Source organism: Triplophysa rosa, linkage group LG6 (assembly GCF_024868665.1).
Source record: "Triplophysa rosa linkage group LG6, Trosa_1v2, whole genome shotgun sequence".
NCBI classification, from domain to species: domain Eukaryota; kingdom Metazoa; phylum Chordata; class Actinopteri; order Cypriniformes; family Nemacheilidae; genus Triplophysa; species Triplophysa rosa.
The window spans coordinates 2,076,004-2,100,386 of NC_079895.1; the positions used below are offsets into that span (position 1 = coordinate 2,076,004).

The window sequence follows — 24,383 nt, forward strand, 5'->3', positions numbered from 1 at the left end:
CAACGAATCCCAAAACACAAACCATTATAAGAATAAGATATGAAGCATTGCACTAATAATCATTCATCACACTTTTGCACCCTTTAAAATACAGACACAAACGCAATTTGCGTTAATTTTAGTGCACAGACCTGTGGCGCAGCTGACATGAAGTCTAGTAATGGATGTCGGAATAGAACCAAATCCATCGTGTACAGAACAGTATGCTTATAACTTTATCATATTTTTATTATCTCGTGTTAATATTATAAACACAACACAGACACAGGTAAGCACAGGCATTGATAGGCCCTATCATTCTCTAAAATAAATTATTTGATTTTAGATTCAATTATGTTGCAACGCGGCTGAATGGCAAAATAATCTATAAACAAATAAGGTTAATTACTTTTCTTATTGTTTATAATAAATATCAGACCGTCTCAGCCTTGAATTGAATTTAAAGAAAGAAAATATTCCACTGTTGTCTGATGTTGTTCCTCAGCCCTCTTGAAGTTGCCTAAACATAATATAATTGTATTGCATCTAAAACACCACGAAGCTTATGTGATATTGTTTGTTTTATTATAATTACAGATGATCGCTTTCATCAATACTTCATAGTGTACTCACCACCGTCCAGCAAAATAAGGGAATTTCTGCCAACATGCGGCGGAGATAAAATAATCCTCAGCATCCAAGAGCAAAACCTGAGAAAAATATATTCAGTGAGGAAACTTTAATCAAGTAAGTTAGATCCAAGAGATTTTCGGCGGGGATCAATTTCACAGAAGACTGATGAACAGTGAGAAGCGCCTGGGAGCGGAGCCATGCGCGCTTCCGGGAATTCTGTAGGGAGCGAAATTACCAATCATACTATGGTTGAGGACGAGCTCAATAATATTAAGTATGCAGTGCCGACTTTGCTCGGTCAATGCATAGACATAAGTGTCAATGTTTCATTTACAAGGGGTTTGTTTTGGGATATTGATTATGCTGTAGTGACGTAGCATGCCCCCAGTCCAATAAAGAATTGCTATGAATGTTAAAGACGTAATACGAACAAAACATAGTAGGCGTCGCAAAACAAAAATATTCATTGCCACAGACACAATACAACAATGCTACATCACATTGCCAGAGAGAAAGAAAGAAAAGAAAGATAAACATAGTAGGCGTCGCAAATTGCCAGAGTTTGACTGACGTGTGTGACGTGATTTAATTTCGTTACTCCACTCATTTTATTTATCGGTGCTTTTTGAAGCTTATATGTGCATAACGACTTTGACGCTAACGGCTCCAACTTCTACCGCGTATTATTGCACATATTTACCTTACATGTTTATTTTCCGAAAGCACAATGATGCCCCAACATAATTTATTAAAATAGCTTGCACAAGGCCGTTCATTAACACGTAAACACACCATTTACAGAATGTATGATGAGAAAAATGAGGCATTTTGGCCCAATTTTAAGATTTTATAGCAGTTCTGCTCTATGAACGAATGCACGAATGCTTCTAGTGCCATCTAGTGGATGAACAGCAACAAAGCAATGCTGTACCGAGAATAAAACAAATTCTAAGTAATATTATATTATGTATATTATATTATATTATATTATATTATATTATATTATATTATATTATATTAAGTCTTAACCAAACGTAAATAATAAGCAAGTCATGAAGACATGCTTCAACAACAAAACAAACGGAGAAAACAAAGATCACCAGTTGTGGGCTAAAGAAAATCAATGTAGTTTTAAGTTAGACCTATTATATGTTTAGTGTTAGTGCACCTCACATATTCAGACCATCTTAATCTGTCTGGCCCAGGTGTTGCAGATGTTCATTGACAAAATAAATGATAGTCACAGACCATTCGTTTTTATGAATGATTTTACAATGTTATCCAAAAAAAGTGAGGCTGTATGAGGCCAACTGCTCTAATGCGGTGTAATACGGTTTGGTGTGTCAACGGAGATTATTTTCTCAAAATGGAAATAACAATTGTATTCAACGGTTAAGTGGAACAAGGGGCGTATTATTATATTCAGGGGCGGAATGAATGAATGAAGTGAAGCGAGTTTTTCACTGCTGTTCGAGTCAGTGATATGGGAGAACATTCATGTAGGGAAACACAGACGGATTGTTTCAATGGAAAACCAAGAAAGTGAGAAACAGGTGAGTTTGTACATGATCTGCAATTCACTGAATACAGTTTTAACCCCGGTCCTAATGTGATTTTTGTCGTTTCAGACAGATCATGACCGAGATAGTTTGTTGCAAAAGGACAAGGATAGAGGCGGAAGCAGCTCGATGTCCTCAGCCTCTTTTAATTTCATAAACTCGATCATCGGATCAGGAATTATTGGTAAAGCTTTGTCGTACTAAATAAGGATAATAAATAAACGCGTGCACAGTTTTGTTGCTCTAATCATTTTACGTGAGCCAGAATATATTAGTTTGAACAAAATATTGACATGCACAATAGAAAGCTCGTTCTTCTGAAGAGCATTTATGTTTGAACTGTAGTTACTAGATTCCCATTAATCCAGTTTCCGTGGATTTTCGTAGGTCAAAAAAACGTGAGAACTGGTTTGGCTTTCGCACGCTGCAGAATCATATGACTGCACAGCAGCCAGTTCATTCACATGATGCTCAGGGTAAAAAACACTTTTACGCGGTCCTATGATGTATCTTTAGGGTAGAGAAAAGGCGTTAACTCTTTAGTTAAGAGTTCGTTTTTATACTTGTGTAAATCGTCATCTTTCTTATTCAAAAAAGATAGCTGTTTCAAAGTGAACAATCTCTGACATATTTTTGTTTGACTAGGTTTACCATACTCCATGAGTCAGGCAGGTCTCCCAATGGGCCTTCTGTTGCTCATTCTGGTTGCCTTCATCACAGGTACAGTATGCATGCTTCATTCCGCCCTGTCCGTCAGATGTCCCGCATTTCTGTGATAAAATGATGTAACCCTGTTGAAACACGTTGAGATGTAGTTGTATACTGTATTGCAGATTACTCCATCATCCTGCTGATTCGAGGGGGAAATCTGTCGGGTACTCAGAGTTATCAGACTCTGGTGCGAAGCACTTTTGGCTTGACGGGATATTTGATTCTATCTGGTCTGCAGTTCATGTATCCATTCATTGGTAATCACAATTTACAACATTTTCCGACCTTATCTGACCTGTATTTGCACTCAAAGGTTCATGGAGAAAATAAACTTCTGATTCCCACGTACAGCCATGATCAGCTACAACATCGTAGCAGGCGATACACTGACCAAAGTGTTTATGAGAATCCAAGGAGGTGAGCTGTTTATAAATATATTTTGCTTATGCTTACATTGTTCCTTATTTTTATATTGTGTCTACATTTCTTGTACTGTGCAATTCATTCGTTTTTGTCTCACTTATGTTTTATTGTGTAAAGTGTGAATGTAATCTTTTTTCATTAAGGTACCCTTTATAAAGCATTTATAAATGTGTTCATTAATGATTAATAAGTCATTTACAAATGCATTATGAAGCAGTTATAACAGCATGAATAAAAAGAGGGATTCTAACGAAATACCTGCCAAATAGTGAGCCATTTTTAACTCACATGTTATAAATGCTTAATAAATGTATTTATTCATTATTTATTTGACTTGAAAGCAGATTCATTATTATCTTGATGTTGTTTGCAATATAGGCTGTCAGATGGGAGAATGTAGGTTGTTGTGTTGTTTTTCTTATACCTCCTCACTATTTGTCAGGTATTTGGTTAGAATCCCCCTTTTATTCATGCAGTTATAACTGCTTTATAATGCATTTGTAAATGACTTATTAATCATTAATGAACACATTTATAAATGCTTTATAAAGGGTACCTTAATGTTAAGTGTTACCAAAACGTTAACAATTATATACTAACTAAAATACCAAAGTAAACTGAAACTTAGATTTGTGCTTAAAAATGGCTAGTGAGGTAAGAAATAGACACTAAATTCAATAATTATTATCTAAAAACAAGACTGAATGTCTAACATAATTTTGCTTATCAAGTTGATTTATGTTGTTTCAAAATTTAGCTAGAAAACCAGACTAGGAATACAAATTCAGACACCCATTTTAAGCAGCGTGATGTGTCCTTTGTTCGCGCAGTTGGACCTGGAGACATTCTGACAGACAGACATTTTGTAATTCTTCTGTCCACTGTTCTATTCACGACCCCTCTGTCTCTATATAGAGATATAGCAAAGCTCGGAAAGGTAAAGTATTACAAACAATTCTCTATTTATGGATATAAATATTTGTTTTTAATAGTGGCTGTCAAGTTCTAATGGACCAGAAACTAGAAAAAAAGTTTGTGTTTACATTATATATGTCAGTATACTGTGCATATTAATTTTGGTATTTATAAGAACATACATATATTTAAGAAAAAAAGATGTATTAAAAATGTTGTAAATATTTTCTAAATATGTATATGTGCATGTGTTTAAAAATACAAAATTATTATGAACACAGACATATTATGTAAACACAAACTTTTATTCTGGTTAATCTTATTAATTGTTTGACATCCCTATCAGAAAACATCAATGTTGTGCACACAATTTACTGCAACTATATTCCAAGTTTTGTGTAAGTCAGTAATGTCAAACTAGACTTTTATTGTATGTAAATGCGAACGAGAGACTTCGAGCCTTTGGCAGAGAAGCGTTTCTCTTTCTTTTTGGGAAATCTCCCAACTGTTCTTATATGAAGATATCTTACGATTTTTCAAAACTGGGTTTGTAATGAAATGAGGGTGAAATAATGAGACAAAACTTGTGTTCCTTTAGCTGGAAGATGATTGAACTCTCTCTCTTTGCTCTATAGGTGTCTTTATTGTCCATGTTTTTGACTGTTGCGATCCTCATCACAGTTGTCGTGAAAGCAGCCACACTAGGACCACAGATGTACGAAAACTCTCTCTCTCCTGTGTGCATTCACACATAATGTCCACCATATGCTTGTATTTGCTGACGGCAGCTCAGGCTAATATTTACCCCTGTAAATGCTGATGTAAGTGACCCCTGTGAGCTCCTGATATGGATTTTGGTTTGACTTTCCATCAGAAGCTTTGTTTAGTGAGCACATCTGTGGCATGTTGCAATGAAACACAACATAACGTTTTTATATTTATAAAATGATTTCCTAGCTCGTGAAGACCAAATCAGGCCACTAAAACGGTGTAACATGCATTCCTTATTGAACACATTTCAACACACCTTGCCCATGATATCTGAAATATGACATGACCTCTTCAGATTTACTCATTTACTGTATATTTTGTTCACAGACCTCCGTCAGATGATGCGTGGGTGTTTGCTCGCTGGAATGCCATTCCGGCAGTCGCTGTCATGTCGTTTGGTGGGATTTCATTTGGAATCGTCAACATGTTTTTATTTCAGTAGGTCAGAGATTTTTGTTGGCTCAACATTACCGTGGCATTTTTTTCAGCCTTTATCTGCCATCACAACAGCTTCATGATCTATGGGTCACTGCAGCAGCCCACGTTGAGTAACTGGTCTCTGGTCACGCATGTGTCCGTGGGTTCAGCTGTCGTCGTGAGCGTTGTCTTCGCAACTGCAGGTTATGCAACTTTTACTGGCTACACGCAAGGTACACCCAGTCCTTGGATCAGACTTCCCGTTGCAATGAATGGGAATGACTTTTCCAGCAATTCATTTTTATTAATGTTTAAAAATCATGTTATAGAGATTGCACGTTGTTATTAACTTCCATGACTTTTCTACATCAGGGAGTCACTGTTTTTAAATTCACTGTTTAAAAATGTGCAAGATACACTAAAACTATTCATGGCAGTCCTGTTTTGCTTTCCCTCCTTGTGTTTCCTGAGGTGATATATTTGAGAATTTCTGCAAGAATGACAACTTGGCCACATTTGGTCGATTCTGTTTTGGTGTCAGTATAGTCACCACGTTCCCTCTGGAGTGCTTTGTCACGCGTGAGGTATGACTTCATTTTTTTCGTTCCTGCAATAGTGCAGAACGTATTGGAGGGTTTCATATAAAAGATTCTTCGGTAACACTTTACATTAATGTTCCCTTTATAAAGCATTCGTAAATGTGTTCATTAATGATTAATAAGTCATTTACAAATGCATTATAAAGCAGTTATAACTGCGTAAATAAAAAGGGATTCTAACGAAATACCTGCCAAATAGTGAGCCATTTTTAACTCACATGTTATACATGCTTAATACATGTGAATACTTCACAGGCATCCACTTTTCTTTACAGTGCACTTTCATGGGCGGTCAATACTTCTAAATGTATGATTCACATCAGAGATGTAGCCTTGTGAGCAAGTATTCTGTTTCTACGATAAATAATAAATAGATGTTTTCTGGTTTTTATTAACTATTGGAAGTAGTAACAACCTTTGTTCATTTAGTGTTAAAAAGTGATCAAAAGTTTGATGTATTTATCTTGGTAAGCAAGAAAAAACTACTTTGGGTAAGCATCTTGATCTGAAGGCATCCTGGAGGGCACCGTAAGACATTCGGAATCGGATCAGGTAAGCAACATGGTTTGAAAAGTGACACAAGATATAGAATATACAAATATACATAAGAAAAACCAACATAACACCCTACAGTCTCCCGTCTGACAGCCTATTTTGCAAACAACATCAAGATAATAATGAATCTGCTTTCGAGTCAAATAAATAATGAATAAATACATTTATTAAGCATTCATAACATGCGAGTTAAAAATGGCTCACTATTTGGCAGGTATTTCGTTAGAATCCCTTTTTATTTACGCAGTTATAACTGCTTTATAATTTTTAATTTACATTTGTAAATGACTTATTAATCATTAATAAACACATTTATAAATGCTTTATGAAGGAAACCTTAATGTAAAGTGTTACCGATTCTTCAATTGGGGCTACTTAAAAACTTGAACAATGAAACCTCTTTAGCCCTCCTTTACAGTTTGGTGGCTTTTTAAAGAGCGACATGTCACTGATGTGTGTTCTAGTATTTTATCCTTCTTGTAACCCACCAGTTGGCTGCGACTTGATGGTTTTCACACTGTGTCCAGGTGGTCTCTAATATCTTTTTTGAAGGCGAACTCAGTAAGGCTGCCCACATCATTGTTACCATGGTGATTATATCGGCAACGACTGCCATATCCCTCTTTTATGACTGTCTGGGTATCGTACTGGAACTAAACGTGAGTTTTCCTGTCAATACATCAGCAACAGAACAGTCAGCTGCTAGCAACAGAAGTTCACGTCCAGTTTTATTAAGATGGAAAATGCGATTTTCAAGTTCAAAACAGATTCATGATGTTTGGAAATGATCTAAACTGAGCTCTCGTAAAACTTGAGAATGCTGTAATTGTCTAATAAATGTCTCATTTGTTTAATCATGTGTAAAAGCCGTATCATGTGCTTTAAGATCTTCCCGAAGAGGTTCTTTGTTGGGCTGTATGTTTCCATAAAAGGTTCTTTGTAGTAGAAAAAAGTTTTCAAAAAAGAAAAAAGTTATTTTAAGAACATTTGGCTGAACGTTCTTCTATAGCATCATGGTGAAGAACTCTTTTAGCACCTTTATAAGAGTATTTGGATTTAATTTATAACTATGATTTGCAGGTGTAAGGAAGATCATACTTACATTTGTGTTGTTTCTCAGGGAGTTCTGAGCGCCACACCTCTCATCTTCATCTTTCCCTCCGCCTGTTTTCTGAAGCTTTCAAATGGCCGCTGGTTTCGTGGGGAAAACCTCATTCCCAGCATCATCCTGGTGGTGGGTGTCTGCGTCATGATAATCGGTATCATCATGATGGCGCTCTTCCCTCAAGACTGTTCACACGGAGCAGAGATGTTCTACTGCACCGTCTCCAACACCTCTGTTCTCAGCACCACCAGCACTCTCTTACAGATTATAAACGCTACAAAGAATATCAGTCTGTTAAAGATTTGATATTGTAAGACCTTTTTATATGCTGTTTTTAAGATACATTTGTTATGGCTTTAATTGTTGTATGATTTAATTGGTGTATTAAATAAATCATATCGCCGCTGTCCTTCAGAAACCTTGTATCTCCATATTTCATGATTTGTTTTTGTTTAGCCATAAATCATTATTATTAGTCAACCTTATGTTTGTAGCTGAGTTTTGCAAATATCTAACCAATAAAAAAGATAAAGTGCTTGTCAACTATTTTTAATCATTTAAAAAGTCGTATTTTTTTTTCCATTTCCTGAAAAACAGTGAATTTGGACATACAAGGTTTCAGAAGGACAGCGACGATATACAAAATACAAATCGTTTTTAGAGGTAGTATAATTGTAAAACTTGTGCTTAAGGTAAATGGAATGCAACTGTAATGTAAAAAGTACAATTTCAGAAATACATTTGTAGAAATAATGTATAAATGTAACTAGTCCTACTCAACCCTGCTCTGAGCGGGGCTCGAACTCGCAATAGGTCCGGCGTGGGTATCAGGCGCTCTAACAAGGATGCGCACTCACTAGGTGTCCTACGTATTATACATATTTCAAAATGACCCTGAGCTTTCTTTTAGGACAGAAGTGGACACCATACACTTTTGTGTTGAAAATAACTGCAAAATAATTCTCGATTCTGGCTCAACCGGAAAGTCACAGGTTCAAATCCCAGGGAATACACGTACAGATAAATGTTATGATTAATTGCCACTTTTAGTCAATTTGGATACAATTTCAAGTGCTTACTGTAAAAATAATTGGATTTCATAATGCACACTTACGACTCTAGATGTCACTGTATAGCTAGAAATGTGTTTACCTCATGAATTCCTAATACACTTTTAATTCTTTACTTTTTAATAAACATTGCCATATCAAGTTACTAGCTCCTAGTATATCCTAATGATATTTTATATGCAATTTGCAATGTAAACAAACAAACTGGAAAACGCATGGCTTTGGGTGGGATTCAGCACATCACTGCTCTATTGTGACTTTTGGGGGCGACCATGCAAATTCACATCCCACCGTCTGACTGGAGTGTGAATATGAAGATGGGAGGACTGTGAATGACTGTAACGAACCCATCGTGACACGACTGCAGTCTCTTTCTTTCTTCAATGGGAACAGAGAGCTTCTGTTGACTGGGGCAGGACTTTGGAAAATATGGTGGGAGTTACAGAATTGTAAGGGTGTAACGGGACAAAAGTGATACAGCTGTAGAGAGACCCGAGAGTGTTTAGTCAGAAGTGGTTTCAGCACGCGTCAAGACCTGAAGGTGATGAGTTTGATATTTTAGTAGCACTGATGAAGGTTGACAGCAGCGCGCAGCATCGAGGCCGATCAAGGTCAGTTCATACCGTGACTTTTCTATGTCATACCGCGAAAGGAGTTAGTATCACAATGTTGGTCCTTGTCATATTTCGAAACGTCATATTTTTTTTTAAATCGAGCTTGATCGGGGTTCGAACTAGCGACGCAATAAAATGTCATGCCGATGTGGGATTCGAACCCGCGTGGCTCTGTTTTAAAAATAGTCAAGAAACGCAGAACAAACGTAAAGTCACGGTCATCTAAACAAAAACGTTTATTTAGTTAGTTAGTTGGTCACATAAGAAACAAAACTAGCAAGGACTGCCAGAATTTCCTTATGAAAATTAACTTGACATTGTTTTAATATATAAAAGTACAGTAACCATGGTTTTTGCGGATTGGTTAGTTTTACTACACATGCCATGGTTAAACTATGATTACTGTAGTGAGACTGTAGTTAATTTGTGGTTTCTATGGTTTTATTACAAATGCTACATGGTTACTGTAGTAAAACCATGGTAAATGTGTGGTTAGTGTAGGTTTACAACATCTACCATAACGAATAGTTATTGAAGTAAAATGGTTCATTTTGATGCACCCCAGATAACAACATAAAAGTGCACGACGCCCCTGTTGCACAGGCTGAAATGTGATTTGGTAACAGAGGTGAAAGATCCTCCTCCCCGGGAAAACGCCTCTATTGAAGCCGCAGGCAATGCGATGAAGAGAGGCGATGAACTTACCGATCTAGTTTGTTAACTTCTCGATCGATCCGCATTGCGTTCGGGCTGTAAATGAATGACTGCTGTTTGCTTTCTGTCTCACAGTGCCGTGAATCTCACAGCCGCTGCTGGGATGGATGGAGATGCGCGCAACCGAAGGTAAACAGAGTTGACAGATTTACTCGTCTGCGCTGGGTTTGTCTGTTTAGTGTAACTTTAGTTAGGTTACTCGTGTCCTACAGTACCTGTTTAACTGTGTAACCTGTAGTTTAGTATTCCTCTGGAAAGCGTGTGGTTCAGACACATGCGTTTGAACTTTATTTACTGTAACTCGATTATTGTCACAATGGAGCGAGCATTGAATGAGTATGTAAATAACGAGGAAGTTTGGCATCGATCAGCGTGGCATGACATTGTGTGTCAGTTTGAATGTTAACTTTGACAGCTTTTAATTATTTTTTTGAGAAACAAACCGATGTTATAGATATGTGTGTGTGATTTCAGACAAGAAAACGCACGTTCTTTGCTCATCTTTACTGACGTTTGTGCTGTTGTTTTCCCACGAAATGACACCACTTCCGGGAGGATATTATGGAACAGTGTTTTGTTAGTTAAAGGGATATTTACAGAAGACTTAACGGGATGGAAAGTGAGGGCACATGACAATAAGGCACTAGAAACCTAGAACGTTTTGTCTGTTGCTGAGATGTGTCAACGTGTCCGCCATATTGGAAAGGGCAAAACTGCTCTACAAAAACACACAAGCTCATTAACTTACATTTCTAAATTGATTTCAATGCTTGACAATGCAGAGTTTTCTTTTTTTGACAATGAATAAGTTTCTTGACATATAGTGTTTGTATACTCCATAAAGTATGGATTGTGCCCCATTGGAACTGATTAAGAAATGTAAACATTTCTGTACTGTACTTGTATGTATTTATAGGGCATTCTAAGCCTGTCCCATATGGCAGCGACATACGATTAAATGGTCAATGCAGTCAATATACATCTATAAATGGCACTGTTATTGTAGATGAGTGAGTCTGATAGGAAATTGAAGGAAAGTTCATAATGTAAATGAAACGTGTTTGGTGATTACATACCTGGATATGATGATGGATCATCTGGTGACACCTGTGTGTTTATATATAGTGGAGAGGTCCCGGGAAGAAAGAGCAGGTCTCTTCCCTTTGGGTTTTAACCACCACATTTTTGGGCTGCAAAGGAAAGAGCTAATGATGGATATTGTGAGTTTTGGAATTAAAAGATATTTTGTATAACTTAAGTTAGTTTAATGTGTTGGGAGAAACCGGGCAAGACATGTGTGAGCAATTCCTTGCAGACTGGTCTTTTAAAAGGTTTCTTCAAAATTCTGTTGTCATTTACTGTACTTGCCTCTTTTCTTCTTTTAGAACACAAGAAAAGATCAAGAATTTTGAAGCTGATAATTTTTCCATACAATGGAAGTGAAGTTGCCGATCAAAACAAAATAAAGTAAAACCGTCAATGACCACAGTATATTTTTCTCTCTTTAAGAAGGTCTATATGTCTAACCATAGTTCTGCTGTCCCGGATGTGTGTTTGTTTATGAGACAGCGTGGCTGTAATTAAACTCCCTGTTGTTGCAGGCATTGCCTCGACCTTTGACATTAATGCATTTCCTGCTTGCAGAGCTGAGAAACGTTCTCGGCACATGTGGAGGTCATGGGAAATGAACTTTTGGGAGGAGAGAAATCTCTATAAAATGCTCGTGGTTCATTTCTTTGCTGAGGAAACGAGCATGTAATTGCATTTAAAACTACTACTGTACAGATCTCATAAGAAACACATCCTATGGTTTTCATTTCCCTTTAGATATGACTGAAGATAAACATCTAGACTATGATGTTGTGCTTCATTTGATCTCAGAGGCACTTGTACTTGGGCTCATCTTGTGTTAAAATCTATAGCTGTGGGGCTACGGGTTCACAATCACAAGACTCTACAGTACGCAGAAATGAAAAGACGTTCAGATATACCAACCAGACATTTGTCCTTGGATACCACATGAGACAGATTATCCGTCTATATAATGAGCGATGGGATCTGGAATCCCGTGTTCACATTAGAGTCAAATATGATCTTTATTAACATACTTTGGATTTTAGGACTTTGGAAATATGTGCTCAATGGCTTCAGATTTAGATGATGTCAGCTCTGAATGTTCCAATGGCTGGAAGCATTTTCTATGAAATCTGAGATATTTTCCAGCACGTTCTCATAGCTGTTATCGTTTCTCTTGCGCACACGCGTTTCCTCTCCCGTTGGCAATGAGCGCATCCCCGCGTTATTGGGATTTTAATCAGAAAGGATTGGAAGAAATTGTGACAGCAGTTGTATAATTCGGAAGCTGGATTTTGGTTTGTCTGGCACTGTGGGCCAACAGACCTGCAGACCTTTTGTGTGGTGAAACTATTTGGAAACTATACACACACAGTATTTTCCAAAGTTGCCTAATTTATAATAACTGTTTGCACACTTGGTTCAAAACATGAGTCTGTTTCCACACGCCGGTCTGTCTTCACATTATTTGTGTGTGAACAGTGATCGCATTTGGCAGATGCTTTTATCCATACAGTTTTTGTTGAACGGGATTGAACCCATGACCTGTGTGTTGCTAACGCTATGTTCTGCCAGTTTAGCTACAGGAACGCTTCTACACGATTTACACATTTTACCATACTACCTAAATTTGTAGATTGCGTTCAAATAAACACAATAAGCCTGGCGATTCGCTATAGGCCTGCCATCACCTGACTCAGAATTGCAAAAGACAAATGAGAGAAATTTTAGCTTCAGCTGAACTCTCTTTGTCTGCAAATATGAATGCAAGATGTGAAACTTCACAGGTGTTGGCAGGACTGTGCCGTGCGCTGCTGCAGTTTGGCTTCTTTCGCTCTTGACATCTGTTCTTGGAATTCGGAGCTGGACGGACGGTTAGTTGTGTGAGTAGCTGTCAGAACGTTTACTCACTTATGATGTAATGTTAAGTGATCTTTGACCATTTCCAAATGATCAGCACGGACCCCTAGGGCCTATGAAATAGAAAATATTTTTTCCCAAATTGTTATATATTTGTGTGATATATTTGCCCACATAAAAAATGCAAACTATAGTATAAACTATATTAAAAAAGCTACAGTGGATACTTTGAGCCATACAGTATATATATATAATGTACTTTGTTATTAAACCATTTTACCAGTACATTTTCTATTTTCTTTTGTTTTCAGGTCTATTTTTAATATTTATTTTATTTTACTAGCACATTAACTTCCATTTTCTAAAGTAAATAATATTCTCAGTGGTCGAATTATAAAAAAATTCAAGCGGGATGGCGTGGTAAAATGTGGGTATGTTATAACCTATTCAAGTCAACCAGACTTTTATTTTGACGTGTCGCCGCTAAGTGTGTTTCACAGGAGCTTCAATGCAGTTGAAAGTGCCACAGGGGCATTACGCGTACAGTACACACGCAACCAAACTATTTTTAATACAGACACGCAAAACAAGCAAATTATGTAAACCGCATCTGAATAATTCTTACGTTATTTATAGCACATTTTGTTAGCTGTGCAGCGCTACTTTCTGGTTAAGAAGTAATATATTTGCCAGATTCTGTGCCATTCCGTGTTATGCAGCAAATTCAGTTTTTATGTCTGGATTCCACGATTCCGTTTGTGTTTTCCACATTGCAGGAAAATATAGGGCCCTAGACCCCTCAACGAGGGCCAGGGCTTCAAGAGACTGCGTCACTTCAGGGATGAAGGCATTTTTGTAGATGTGTTCCTTGTTTCTCACACTCCATCTTTCTCTATTCACGCACGCACGCGCACACACACACACGCACGCACGCACGCACGCACGCACACACACAAAAACGCAAACACACACACACACACACACACTGGGTTTCCATGTTTTATGGGGACATTCCATAGACGCAATGGTTTTTATACTGTAGTGTACATCATATTCCCTACACCTAACCCTAAACCTAACAATCACACAAAACTTTCTGCTCGTTTAGATTTTCAAAAAAGTTAATTCTGTATGATTTATAAGCTTGTTTCCTCATGGGGACCAAAAAATGTCCCACAAGGACAAGGATTTTGGATATTGCCATCTTTGTGGGGACACACACCCACACACACACCCACACACACACACACACAGCTGTTGTCTTAAACCTAGTGTTGAAATTCACAGTGTTACAGTATTGGTGTAATTATGTTTGTCAAAGCTGAAAGATGTTTGTTCAGTAAACGCAGAGCTAAGTTTACTCTGTTTATTATTTCTAAGCAACGTAATGATGACATATGATGCCTTAATATGCTGCCTATGTAGGCAGCTCACTAGATTTTGGTACGGAGCCTGTGTCTGTTGATGCCATAGATCTGCAGCACATACCATAAGTCATGACTCCTCCGCATACCGCACGCACAAGCTCTCTCGACAGCTGTATTCAACAGAATACTTTCATTAGGAGAGCCGATCTCTCCTGCCTCCCCTGTTTGAAGAAAACAAGGCCTTTATTTTTGCATGTTGTGCTTCTCAGCTCTGAAAGAGAGAGTTAGTGGCAGAACTCCAGAGAACGCCGGAGAATGAGGGTGGCTTTGTTTCGTTGTCGGTCGTGCAGGCAGTGACCGTAAACAGTTTTGAATACAGCGGAGAGCAACATGCACCAGATTGATGAGTTTGGGGTGAATGGGTTGTTGTGTTTGCTGTAGGTGGGGTAGGTTGACTCTTCCAGTGGGCAGATACTGCGTGCTAAACCGAATTCCAGAATATGATGCGTGTCGAGTTCCTCCAGTGTGATGCGTTTGTTGGCAGGATAGTAGTATGTTGTCAGTGTTGTGTGTGTACGCTTACTGTACAGAAGACGCCCATGAGCACTTGAAGACGGCTTTACACGATGAGTTTGGGTTTTGTAGACAATTAACTCTTTCCCCGCCAGCATTTTTGATATTATATACCCCGTTTGAAACATATACACAGAATTGTTATTATGGGCTAGGCTCCTTCGAGACACCATGAATACAGCGCAGTCATTGTCTAATAAAAACGTATTTTAAATTTGAAAAACATGTTGCGAGACCCCCGCAGTCTGTTCAGTGGCGTGCTGTTTTCTAACACAAGAATGCGTCTTTGTGGATGGCTTCATGTGCACGCTCACTGACAACCTTCACAATCACAGCAGACCTACATTCACCTCATAAAAACACACTGAACCTGCTGTGGGAACTGAAAGGACTCATAGTTTTCATGAAGAAATGCTGTCGCAGACTTTTCCACCTTCGTGTTTTTTCTTTTCGTGAACACACTCCAAAGCCACAAATCCATCTGACTGCATTAATGAAACCCTACACACAAATCCTTTTCAGCCATGCGGTTCTGCTCATATTGTAGAAGTGATGGACGCATGACTTTATTTGTTAAGCGAGGTTTGAGGATTAATTTGTTTGGTTAATTTCTTGGCAGCTGGTCCGTGATTCGTCATAGCCGGAGTAAATGGTTTTAACAATTTGCAGTTAAGTTTTATGGTGTCACAGAATCATAAAGTATTCGGCGGTTGGCTTGGTGTTTGCCAAAGCATTAATATTGTTTTGATTTTAACAAACCTTGTTGACTTGGCCCAGTATACAACCACGCAGAACATCCTAACAACTCCTTAGCAACCACCTGGAACACAGTCGCTATCACCTAGCAACATCCTCCTGGAAATCATAGTACCCCGCATTTGGACTACTTTTACTTAAGAATATTAAAATCGAAACCTACCACATCTAAAGATCTTTTTAATATGATATCATGGTATTTTGTTTTGTTCGGCACACAAAAGTCCAGATTTTCCCCTCGTTGTCATTTTTCTAGGAAACTTGAAATGTATTAATATCCATCTGTCGTATCGATTATGAATCAAAGTTACTCAGTTTCAGACAGTTGATCTGCACATTTCATTACAGCATCGCTGTGAACACATTGAACTTTGTCAAATCTTTATATTTTTTTGCTGATGTACAACAGCTGTCAATGAAGTTTAGATGTCAAGACCTTTTTTAATACTTTAATATTAATCGTTTCCTAAAAACCTTAAAAAAGGTTTTGTTCCTTTTAATCTGTTTGTACATATATACGTTAAAAAGTTTAGTCACTTGCCTATTCTTTATTATATTTATTTCTTTATTTATATTTTTTTTCCACATTTTAAAGTACTGAACTCACCATAGAATGACACAAATGTAACTGGGAATTATGTTGTGACACAAATAAAATCCCAATAAATCAAAACTTAAATTGTATTATTTTCAGTACATTAGTTTACTTTTATCTAGAATTCTAGAAATGTTTTCTTATGATCAAGCAGAATCTTGAGGCCTCACCATTAAATGCTTTTTAAAACAGTTTTACAGTTCACATCTATTCTGAACTCTTATTGGATGGCTTTTTCCGCCTTATTCGGCACAAGTCATTATATTAAAAACATTTTTTAAAACAAATTGAATTTGAAAAAAATTAACATGTATTATATTATTATAATTTGAGCTGTAGTGTATATTTATACATATAGAGACAAGCCCTTTGATATGTTCCACTCCGACTTCCTGTTCAGACAGGAAGTGTCAACTCGATAAAGTCAAAGTAGAGGCTTCCTGAGATGTTTTAGGTTGATGAAAAATACATTTGAAAAGGAACGAAGACTCAGCAGAGGGAGCCACACGGACATACGTCCATGTTATAAATATGGTACTAGAATTATACGGATGGCACAAACACAACAGTGAATGCATTAGCACACTGAAGCAGATATAAAGATTAGACTTCTGAAGTCAAGAAGCGTCTGGTGACTTTTGGATGCTACTGTGTGTGTAATTGGCTGTGGAGGGAAAACTCGAGCTGGTGTATCTCTGGCAAATGTGTTGTCTGTAAACAATGTCTCTTTGTTTCTGAAGAAAGGATGTAGTGTAATAGATTGAATTATGACTCCAGGAGAAATACTTATCTCCCTTGACTTTAATGTAAATGTTCTCGAGCTAATAAAGGGGAAACTCGCAAACCTTGTATACCCTGTGTATTCCAACTCAGCAGGCGACACCATTAGTGGGTAAAGTGGATTTGAATTACACTGCCCTGTCGGTAAGCTGAGCGTTTAATTCGGATGACTTATCTTGTAAATGGTACAAAACATTCTTGCGAGGGTGGGATTTGAACCGTTTCTCTTCAGCATTGCTTATCTAAATGCCTGGCAGATGTTTTCACCAGTCTGAAGAGAACGCGATTTTTAGCTGGCCTTGTCTTTCCGTATCTCTGTTTTCCGTGGTGGGAATGTCGAGGTCAGGACATGCGTGACCCCGGAGAGTCTTGTGGGTGAAATGGTAGAGTGAGAGTTCATCGACCAGTACACTGACCTTCTACATGACCTTTACAGTATGGGGTCGTTTGCGGGTCACATCTGGATCGCTAGTGTACTGACTCTCTGTCATAGCACGATGTTTAGCTTCGGCACTGGTCATGGGAAAGCTGCTTTAGTGTGGACCATAAATGTTTTACGCTTCTCTGAAACTTTCTTAACTTTCATGTCTATGTCCCATCAGCTCCCTTGTGAGATTCTGAGTCTTCAGTGGTTTTCCTAAAAAACACATACGTTGATAGAAGATATCTTTATTTATAATATATTGATATTGATGATTTTCTTGGCCCTGTGTGTTTTTATTCTGCACAAAAAGTACCGATTAGATTCCTAAACAATGATTTCCATTTTTGACTTGTCCCTACTGGGTCAATATTAAATATACCAAAGTACATTTATTTTCTCAGATTGTTCTTTATGTTATGTAATAGGGATGTTGCGGTGATTCAATTTTCCCACCGGTTAATGGATGTGTAAAAACACCGGTAGTACTGGCGGTGGGGGGTTTGCTGTGGGGTGGTCGAAGATGCGGCCGTGCACATCAACTATCACCGGTGACACGACTATCGCAACCAGCCTATTATGTAAGATGATATTAGAAAACTGTGTTTAGTTGATTGTTTGAGTATGTGTCACACATGTGTTGCCCAGTTTAACACTTAGGCTTAAAATAAATGGGATGCAAAGAGGAAGTGAATTCATGTCCAGAGTCACTGTGTATTTTTCTTCTTCTCTATTTTGCCCCAGTCTCACTCCCCCTCATCTCTCCCTTTCTATATCTTCCCATCCCATAATGCTTTTTGGAGTAATGTCCTTTCCAGACCTTTTCTGAACAGCTTGTGTTTACTGTGAGCGACCTCGCTTACCATATTACCAGCTGCGACTGCGGTTCTGTGTTTTGTCTTTCCACAGGGAATAATCCCCCCAACCTCCTGCGGTGACCCACTCTGTCTGTCAAACACTTCTGACCAATCAGAGTCATTTCTTCAGCTCACGTCCCACCCATTTTGTCTGGCTGTCATTTTATCATCATCTCACAGAATGGTTTGAAGTTTTGATCTTCTTTTTGTAAAAAGTAAGGGATGTCTGCCATCAGATTGCCCGGATAAACCTTTTATTGCTCATGTGTTGCTGTTTTTAAAGATCGGGTATCATGCTATGTCATGCATTCTGACTTCTTTACACTGTTAAACGTGCTGCCTTCTCATGCTTAACATGGTCAACTTGTTAAAAAACAAGTTGGACGTATGACGTAGTATTTCTGTACTTGATACACTCCCCAGCACTCCAACTTGTTTCGGAAAGTTTTTTTATAATTCTGGATCCCTGTGTCGTCAAAGGATCCTATTCCTTTTATTGGCCATTCTCCCGGAAAAGCACGGCAAGGCGAAAGAAAGAGCCCGCCCACGAGACCCGCTTACCATCAAGATTATCTGCGCTGCGTCAAGATGGGCTGCACTACGCTGCAGCTGGTTACTCTTGCGATAGTGTTAGTTTAGGTACATCTGTTGGTTCACGGCATCTCAGTGATGGATGTTATATAAACGATGGATATAACGCTGGATTTGGAGATGGTTTGAAACTGATAGATGGCGGTGGTCCCAGCGCTAAAAGATGCCGGAACTGCATGCGGTAAGTGAAACTAAGTCAAACTGTATGTCTGTGTTTTGTTGGCAATCGGCGTGTACGTGCATAATGTACAAAACACGAAGGGATGATGTGATGATGTGTTGTGTGCTCGTGCTGTAGTTCCATCCCACTCTCCCCACTAGTCCCACCTCTAGCAGCTCGTGTTTTTCCGGAAATAATCGCACAGCTGTATCTCTCTTTTATAAATTTGATCAAACTAAATACTCTTCGAAGATACGACGTATGCAATACTACTGTACAGGCACTCAAGATTAATATGAGATTGGCAGAAACTGCTTGTGATACGCGATCTTTAAGACTTGTAAGAGAACTGTTGACATGCAGTAAGACTTTCAGAACTATAAATGTGGACGGCACAGCTCAGATCATTTGGTTTTGGGAAAATATATTGAGATGCTGGTCTGTTCTGAATGCAAATGTGCATTTGCATTTGCAATAATGATAAATGCAAATAATAAAATGCATCTAGGCTCATAACTACGGTTAAATGTTGATGTCAAAAGCTAGTGTTAAATACAGTCTAATACTTTTTTTTCACATAAATTTGTCTGGTAGCGTAAGAGTTAGCCAGATGGTTTGTTGGACGCCAACACGAATAAAGCTTTACATGGCCTTATCCTTGAAACCTACGCAAGGTAAAAGATAAAAGAAAAGCCACTATGACCCAGACTGCATTAAATCCAGCTTCATTAGCAGTGAAGATAAACTTGATTTGTGGCAACCACAATGTGTTTCGTGTGGTGAATTATTGGCTGGCAAAGCATGAAACCATCACGAGACATTTACAAACCTAACATTCAGTATTCTTGCTTATCGTTGCATGGTTTCACTTCTTTGTCATGTAATTACTTTTCTGTTTTCATATGAGTAGATTTGACATTTTTGTTTACTTTTGATACTTTTGTTTCGGTTGTGGAGCAACATCTGAGAAACGAGTCAACATATCTATATAATATATAAAGACATTTTTGATTTTCTTGCCCTGTGTTGTTGTATGTGGAAATTCAGCCTAATTTCCAAAGGTAGCCAACATAATGCCCTCATTCACAGCCGTCACACCCATTCAACAGATCTGCGGAGAGGAGCTGTCAGCAGTGAGCGCTTTTACCATTCCTACTGTTTTTATAAGGCCAAGGGAAAACTGGCAAGATCAACATCTGTCTCCAGCGAGGTGTGTGGGTGCTGGAAGCCGCGAATATAAAGAGAGAAAATCACCAAACCCCACCTCGCAGATCTGAGGGCTCTTTGTGAAGCTGAGGAAGCTGTCGTACCGCGGTAAACTGGGAACTCAAGGTCACGTCTTCCTGCCTTTCTAACGCTCATGTTGAATTCAACTTTCCGCTGCGCAAACAATGATACGCACTTCAAATAGTTGTGCATAAACTGAGTCAGGAGCGAGGTCTCATTCAGACATGTTCTCCTCGGCAGGAATCAGGTTCGAGCATGCAAATACTCTTTGACTTTTAGGCAGTAATCTTTGAAAGCATATGACTGGAATTTTTAGGGCCTCTCCCTCCATCTGATTGTTTCAGGCACTTTAACCTCTACAGGTAAACCTTTTATCATAAGATGTTCTAATCGTAGATGTATACGTAGTAGATGCCTCATTAGAGACTCGCAAGTCGTCTGCCATATTGGAACAGTCGGTAGTCAATCTGCCAAAAAACACGATTACTTCAATTTGACTATATTAAAAGCATGGTTATGCCAGTGAACGTGAATTTATTGTGTTTAGAAGTTGATCTTTTTTGATGATTCGACACGTCACACGACTGTTCTCAAGTTATTCATGTATTTGTTAGATGCTCAGCCTTTCACACCCACCCCAGAAACGTAGCATTTGTCCTCTTTATTTGATCGTCCGTCCTAAGTGCATGGTTAAATTGCGTTTCATTTGTTCAGCATCGTTTTTCGCCTCAGTCCACAACCGATGTTTTCACAAAACATCATGAAACCCTGTAAATTAGTGACCCGTTCCTTGTGTGTTTTCTGTCCTTCATGACACAGTCATACTTGGGCCTATTAAAGCACAGTTGGAACCCGGGGACTGACAGCTGGGCTGAAGCAGAACTGTTTGGATGCACCAGTTTATCTCATTAAGTCAAATCTGGAGTTTTAGCAAAACAATCTGTTTCTTCCTACGCAACGGTCTGGTTCAGCGCCTCCGCAGGCTTCTGTTTGTGAGCCAGTCACATGATAAAGAGAAGAACCCAGCTGACAGACGGACGCATGAATCACAGCTGTTCTTTGAAGGAAGATGCTGAAGATGTTTTAATGTGTATTAGCGCACAATTGGTGAGTCGGTGTCTGTCAGGAACTGATCGAACGCATTTGTGAAGCGCGATTAAACTATCTGGTGTCATAACAGCAAATTAAACGATTTAGAAAGTGTGGCCCATTCACATCAAGGACTTTACTTAATAGTTATTGTCCTCGGTGTGAATGGTTCCTGAGTCACCCAACATATTGCATCCTTTTTAATTCTACAAAATCTGTTGTATCATCCAAATTCTCATAAACCCGCGTTCTTCACAGCATTTGCGTTTGATGGTTCACCCAAAAATCATCATTTACTCACCGTCATGTAATTACATAAATTGCATAAATTACTTCGTTCTGATGAACACAGAGGCTGCGTCTGAATTCTCCTACTTCCATACTATATACAGTAGTAGGCGAAAATGAGTATGAGTCATGAATAGTATGTCCGAAACCTCAGTATGCAAAAAACAGTAGGCGAGAAATACCCGGATGTAGGGCTGTCACGATTATGAAATTTGGCTGACGATTAATCGTCTAATAAATCATTGCGATTATGACGATTAATTGATTCGCCAAGATTCATGAGTGTGGATCAGATGGACACTACTCTATCCCATGATGCCATGGGAGCTGAGCAACGGTCAAGAGTAAATCAAATAAATATAGCGGAAAACTTCAAGGCGGACGTCCGTTTCTAATGTAGATTTTTTTTTTAGATTTAGATTTAGATTTAGATTCAATTTATTGTCATTGCACATGTACGAAGGTACAAGGCAACGAAATGTGACCTCTGCATTTAACCCATCCAGAGAGTAGTGAACACACGTACCCCCGGAGCAGTGGGCAGCTATCACTGCAGCGCCCGGGGAGCAAGTAGGGGTAAGGTGCCTTGCTCAAGGGCACCTCAGTTGTTACGCCCTGGGAATCGAACCGGCAACCTTCTGGTCACGAGTCCGACTCTCTAACCATTAGGCCACAACTGCCCTAATGTAAGTGTCAATAAATGAATTTCTCGTGACTAAATTATGTTTTTTTCAACGCTCACGTGTAGGTTGTTGTTAATACGTCATAGGTCAAAGAGCATATGGGTCACATGACCATAAAACATGGCGGACGCAGTATGTCCGAAATATATTCATACTACTCCCACTCATACTATATAGAACGTACTGTTTTATTGGCCGATAGGTAGGTACTTATTCAAATTCAGTACGTACTGTCACAGTATGCCATTTCGGACGCAGCCAGAGAAAGATATTTGTAAGAATGTTAGCCATTTTCAATTCTGTGACATCATTGACTGCCATACTAGGAAAAATTAAATGGTAGTCAAAGGTGCCCCAGAACTGTTTGTTTTCCTAAATTCTTCAAATGATCACACTTTATGTTCAACAAAACAAAAACAATATTTTTTTTCCTATTATGGTAGTGGATGATGTCCCAGAACTGAAAACGGCTAACATTCTTACAAATATCTTTCTTTGTGTTTAACAGAACAAAGAAATGTTTATAGGTTTGAAACAACCTGAGGGCGAGTAAATGATGACAGAATTTTCATTTTTGAGTGAACTAGCCCTTTAAATCGATAATTTTTTGGCAGTTATCACCTCATAACCGTGACTCGAGTGTATTGATGTGATCTCATGAGGAGTGAAAAGCACAGACAAACATGAGATGACAGACACCGCAGAAGAGCCGTGTTGTTGTTGTTGTTCTGTTAGCAGGTTTAATTGAACCTCTGGGTCATGACATGCCTGAGCAAGAATGTGCAGAAATACTTTTGTTTTACTCTGTCTCTCTGGGTTTGTTTGAAACAGATTTAAGGTGCGGTCACACTCGGCTTTGAGCACGTCAATTTATTTGAGAGTTTGTGTTTGTTTTTTACTTTTTTATGCTTTTCTTTTTTTTTTCTTTAGTATTTTATGCCATGTTTTCCAGCACAAATATCTCAACATTCTTCAATCAATAAACAGATATGAAGTCTTGTTTAAAGCAGGGGTTCCCAAAGTAGGGCTCGCAAGGCCGTGAGGGCGGGGTCGCAAGATGATTTCTAGACATCCATTTTTTTATATGATTAGAAATAACATTTGATCAATAAGTGTTACAAAATATTAGTTAAGTTAAAAATAAAACAATACAAATAAAAAGCCACCAGCCTTTCGAATTTCCGTCCCCTCGATCGTGACCCCTGAGGTGATAACGTCACATTAACAACGTTAGCGACTTCATAAGGTTAGGTGCAAGCAAGTCAATTTACAGCACCACGTTAAACATTCCCATATGTGCACACAGATTATTTTTCAGGGATTAAGTTTAGGATACTTTTATTCGTCGAAATGACACATTGGTTAATATCGACCAAAACACGGAAAAGAATAGAAAATAATATAGACTGTGTTCTTTTGTGTTGATATATGTGCGTGTTTGGATAGACATAATAAGTGCATGTGCACAGTTGTGTACTTTAACCACCTCCAAGGATAGTGGGGGTCTCGAGTCACTGGCACTGTTATTTTGAGGGTCGTGGGCTGAAATGTTTGGGAACCCCTGGTTTAAAGTCCCAGTGAAATTAAAAATGACAATTCTTATTTTTTCATGAAATATTGCAGCGTTTATAGTAAATAGCGTATCAATGTGGGTCATTTTCTTTTTCAAATTCATGTACCCTCATAATCTTCAGTTAAAATCTGAAAATGCACTTCCGCCCTGAAATGACGATCCATCTCAAATGACGTAAATTAGACGGCTTGGGCGGAGCATCTGTTAACTCCTCCCCTTTAACTGTCAGTCTGCTGCCAGTTTCATTTCATTTCAAAATCAACGCAACAGCTCTTTTTACACATCCAATCGATTCGCAGTGAAAAACGCAAGCCACGTCCACTAATTTTCTCCTTTGAAATTCCTTTTCACTCGGAAATGCGTCAGAATACGGAAGTAAAAAGTGGACTTTAAAGCATAGAAACTCTGTCACTTAAAGAAAAAA

The 24,383-nt window shown here is 38.4% G+C and overlaps 3 protein-coding genes across 5 annotated transcripts in view; 2 read left to right on the forward strand and 1 right to left on the reverse strand.

The window, feature by feature from the left end:
- scn1laa (sodium channel, voltage-gated, type I-like, alpha) overlaps nucleotides 1-1,370 on the reverse strand; it is a 31,188-nt gene extending 29,818 nt beyond the window's left edge. Inside the window, exon 1 of the mRNA XM_057335856.1 lies at nucleotides 613-1,370. The gene's annotated coding sequence lies outside the window, so the exon portion shown is untranslated. The remainder of the gene's footprint in view (nucleotides 1-612) is intronic.
- A 439-nt stretch (nucleotides 1,371-1,809) lies between these two features.
- slc38a11 (solute carrier family 38 member 11) lies at nucleotides 1,810-8,868 on the forward strand. 2 transcript variants are annotated; one of them, XM_057336213.1, is made up of 12 exons: nucleotides 1,810-2,165; nucleotides 2,241-2,355; nucleotides 2,817-2,891; nucleotides 3,005-3,139; nucleotides 3,234-3,299; nucleotides 4,136-4,242; nucleotides 4,856-4,935; nucleotides 5,319-5,389; nucleotides 5,480-5,641; nucleotides 5,880-5,992; nucleotides 7,090-7,221; nucleotides 7,683-8,868. In XM_057336213.1, the coding sequence occupies exons 1-12, from the start codon at nucleotides 2,139-2,141 to the stop codon at nucleotides 7,971-7,973; spliced, it is 1,374 nt and encodes a 457-aa protein (XP_057192196.1). In that variant the 5' UTR covers nucleotides 1,810-2,138; the 3' UTR covers nucleotides 7,974-8,868. The 2 variants fall into 2 exon arrangements, with proteins under 2 accessions (XP_057192196.1, XP_057192197.1); XM_057336214.1 differs by lacking the exon at nucleotides 1,810-2,165 and adding an exon at nucleotides 2,559-2,647 and having other exon boundaries at nucleotides 2,177-2,355.
- A 216-nt stretch (nucleotides 8,869-9,084) lies between these two features.
- The window catches only part of cobll1b (cordon-bleu WH2 repeat protein-like 1b), a 47,142-nt gene continuing 31,843 nt past the window's right edge, over nucleotides 9,085-24,383 (forward strand). Inside the window, exons 1-2 of one of the 2 annotated variants that reach the window (XM_057336078.1) lie at nucleotides 9,085-9,348; nucleotides 10,141-10,194. In XM_057336078.1, the coding sequence (XP_057192061.1) occupies nucleotides 9,308-9,348; nucleotides 10,141-10,194 (95 nt within the window). In that variant the 5' untranslated portion in view covers nucleotides 9,085-9,307. Of the gene's footprint in view, nucleotides 9,349-10,140; nucleotides 10,195-18,889; nucleotides 19,121-24,383 lie in introns of those variants that run through there. The other variant, XM_057336079.1, reaches the window with a different exon arrangement.

Coding starts and splice junctions, on each gene's coding strand:
- slc38a11 (XM_057336213.1), top strand. CDS start 2,139: ATGGAAAACCAAGAAAGTGAGAAACAG. Junction 3,300..4,135: donor GTTTATGAGAATCCAAGGAG/GTGAGCTGTTTA, acceptor TTGTTCGCGCAG/TTGGACCTGGAGACATTCTG. Junction 4,243..4,855: donor ATATAGCAAAGCTCGGAAAG/GTAAAGTATTAC, acceptor TTTGCTCTATAG/GTGTCTTTATTGTCCATGTT.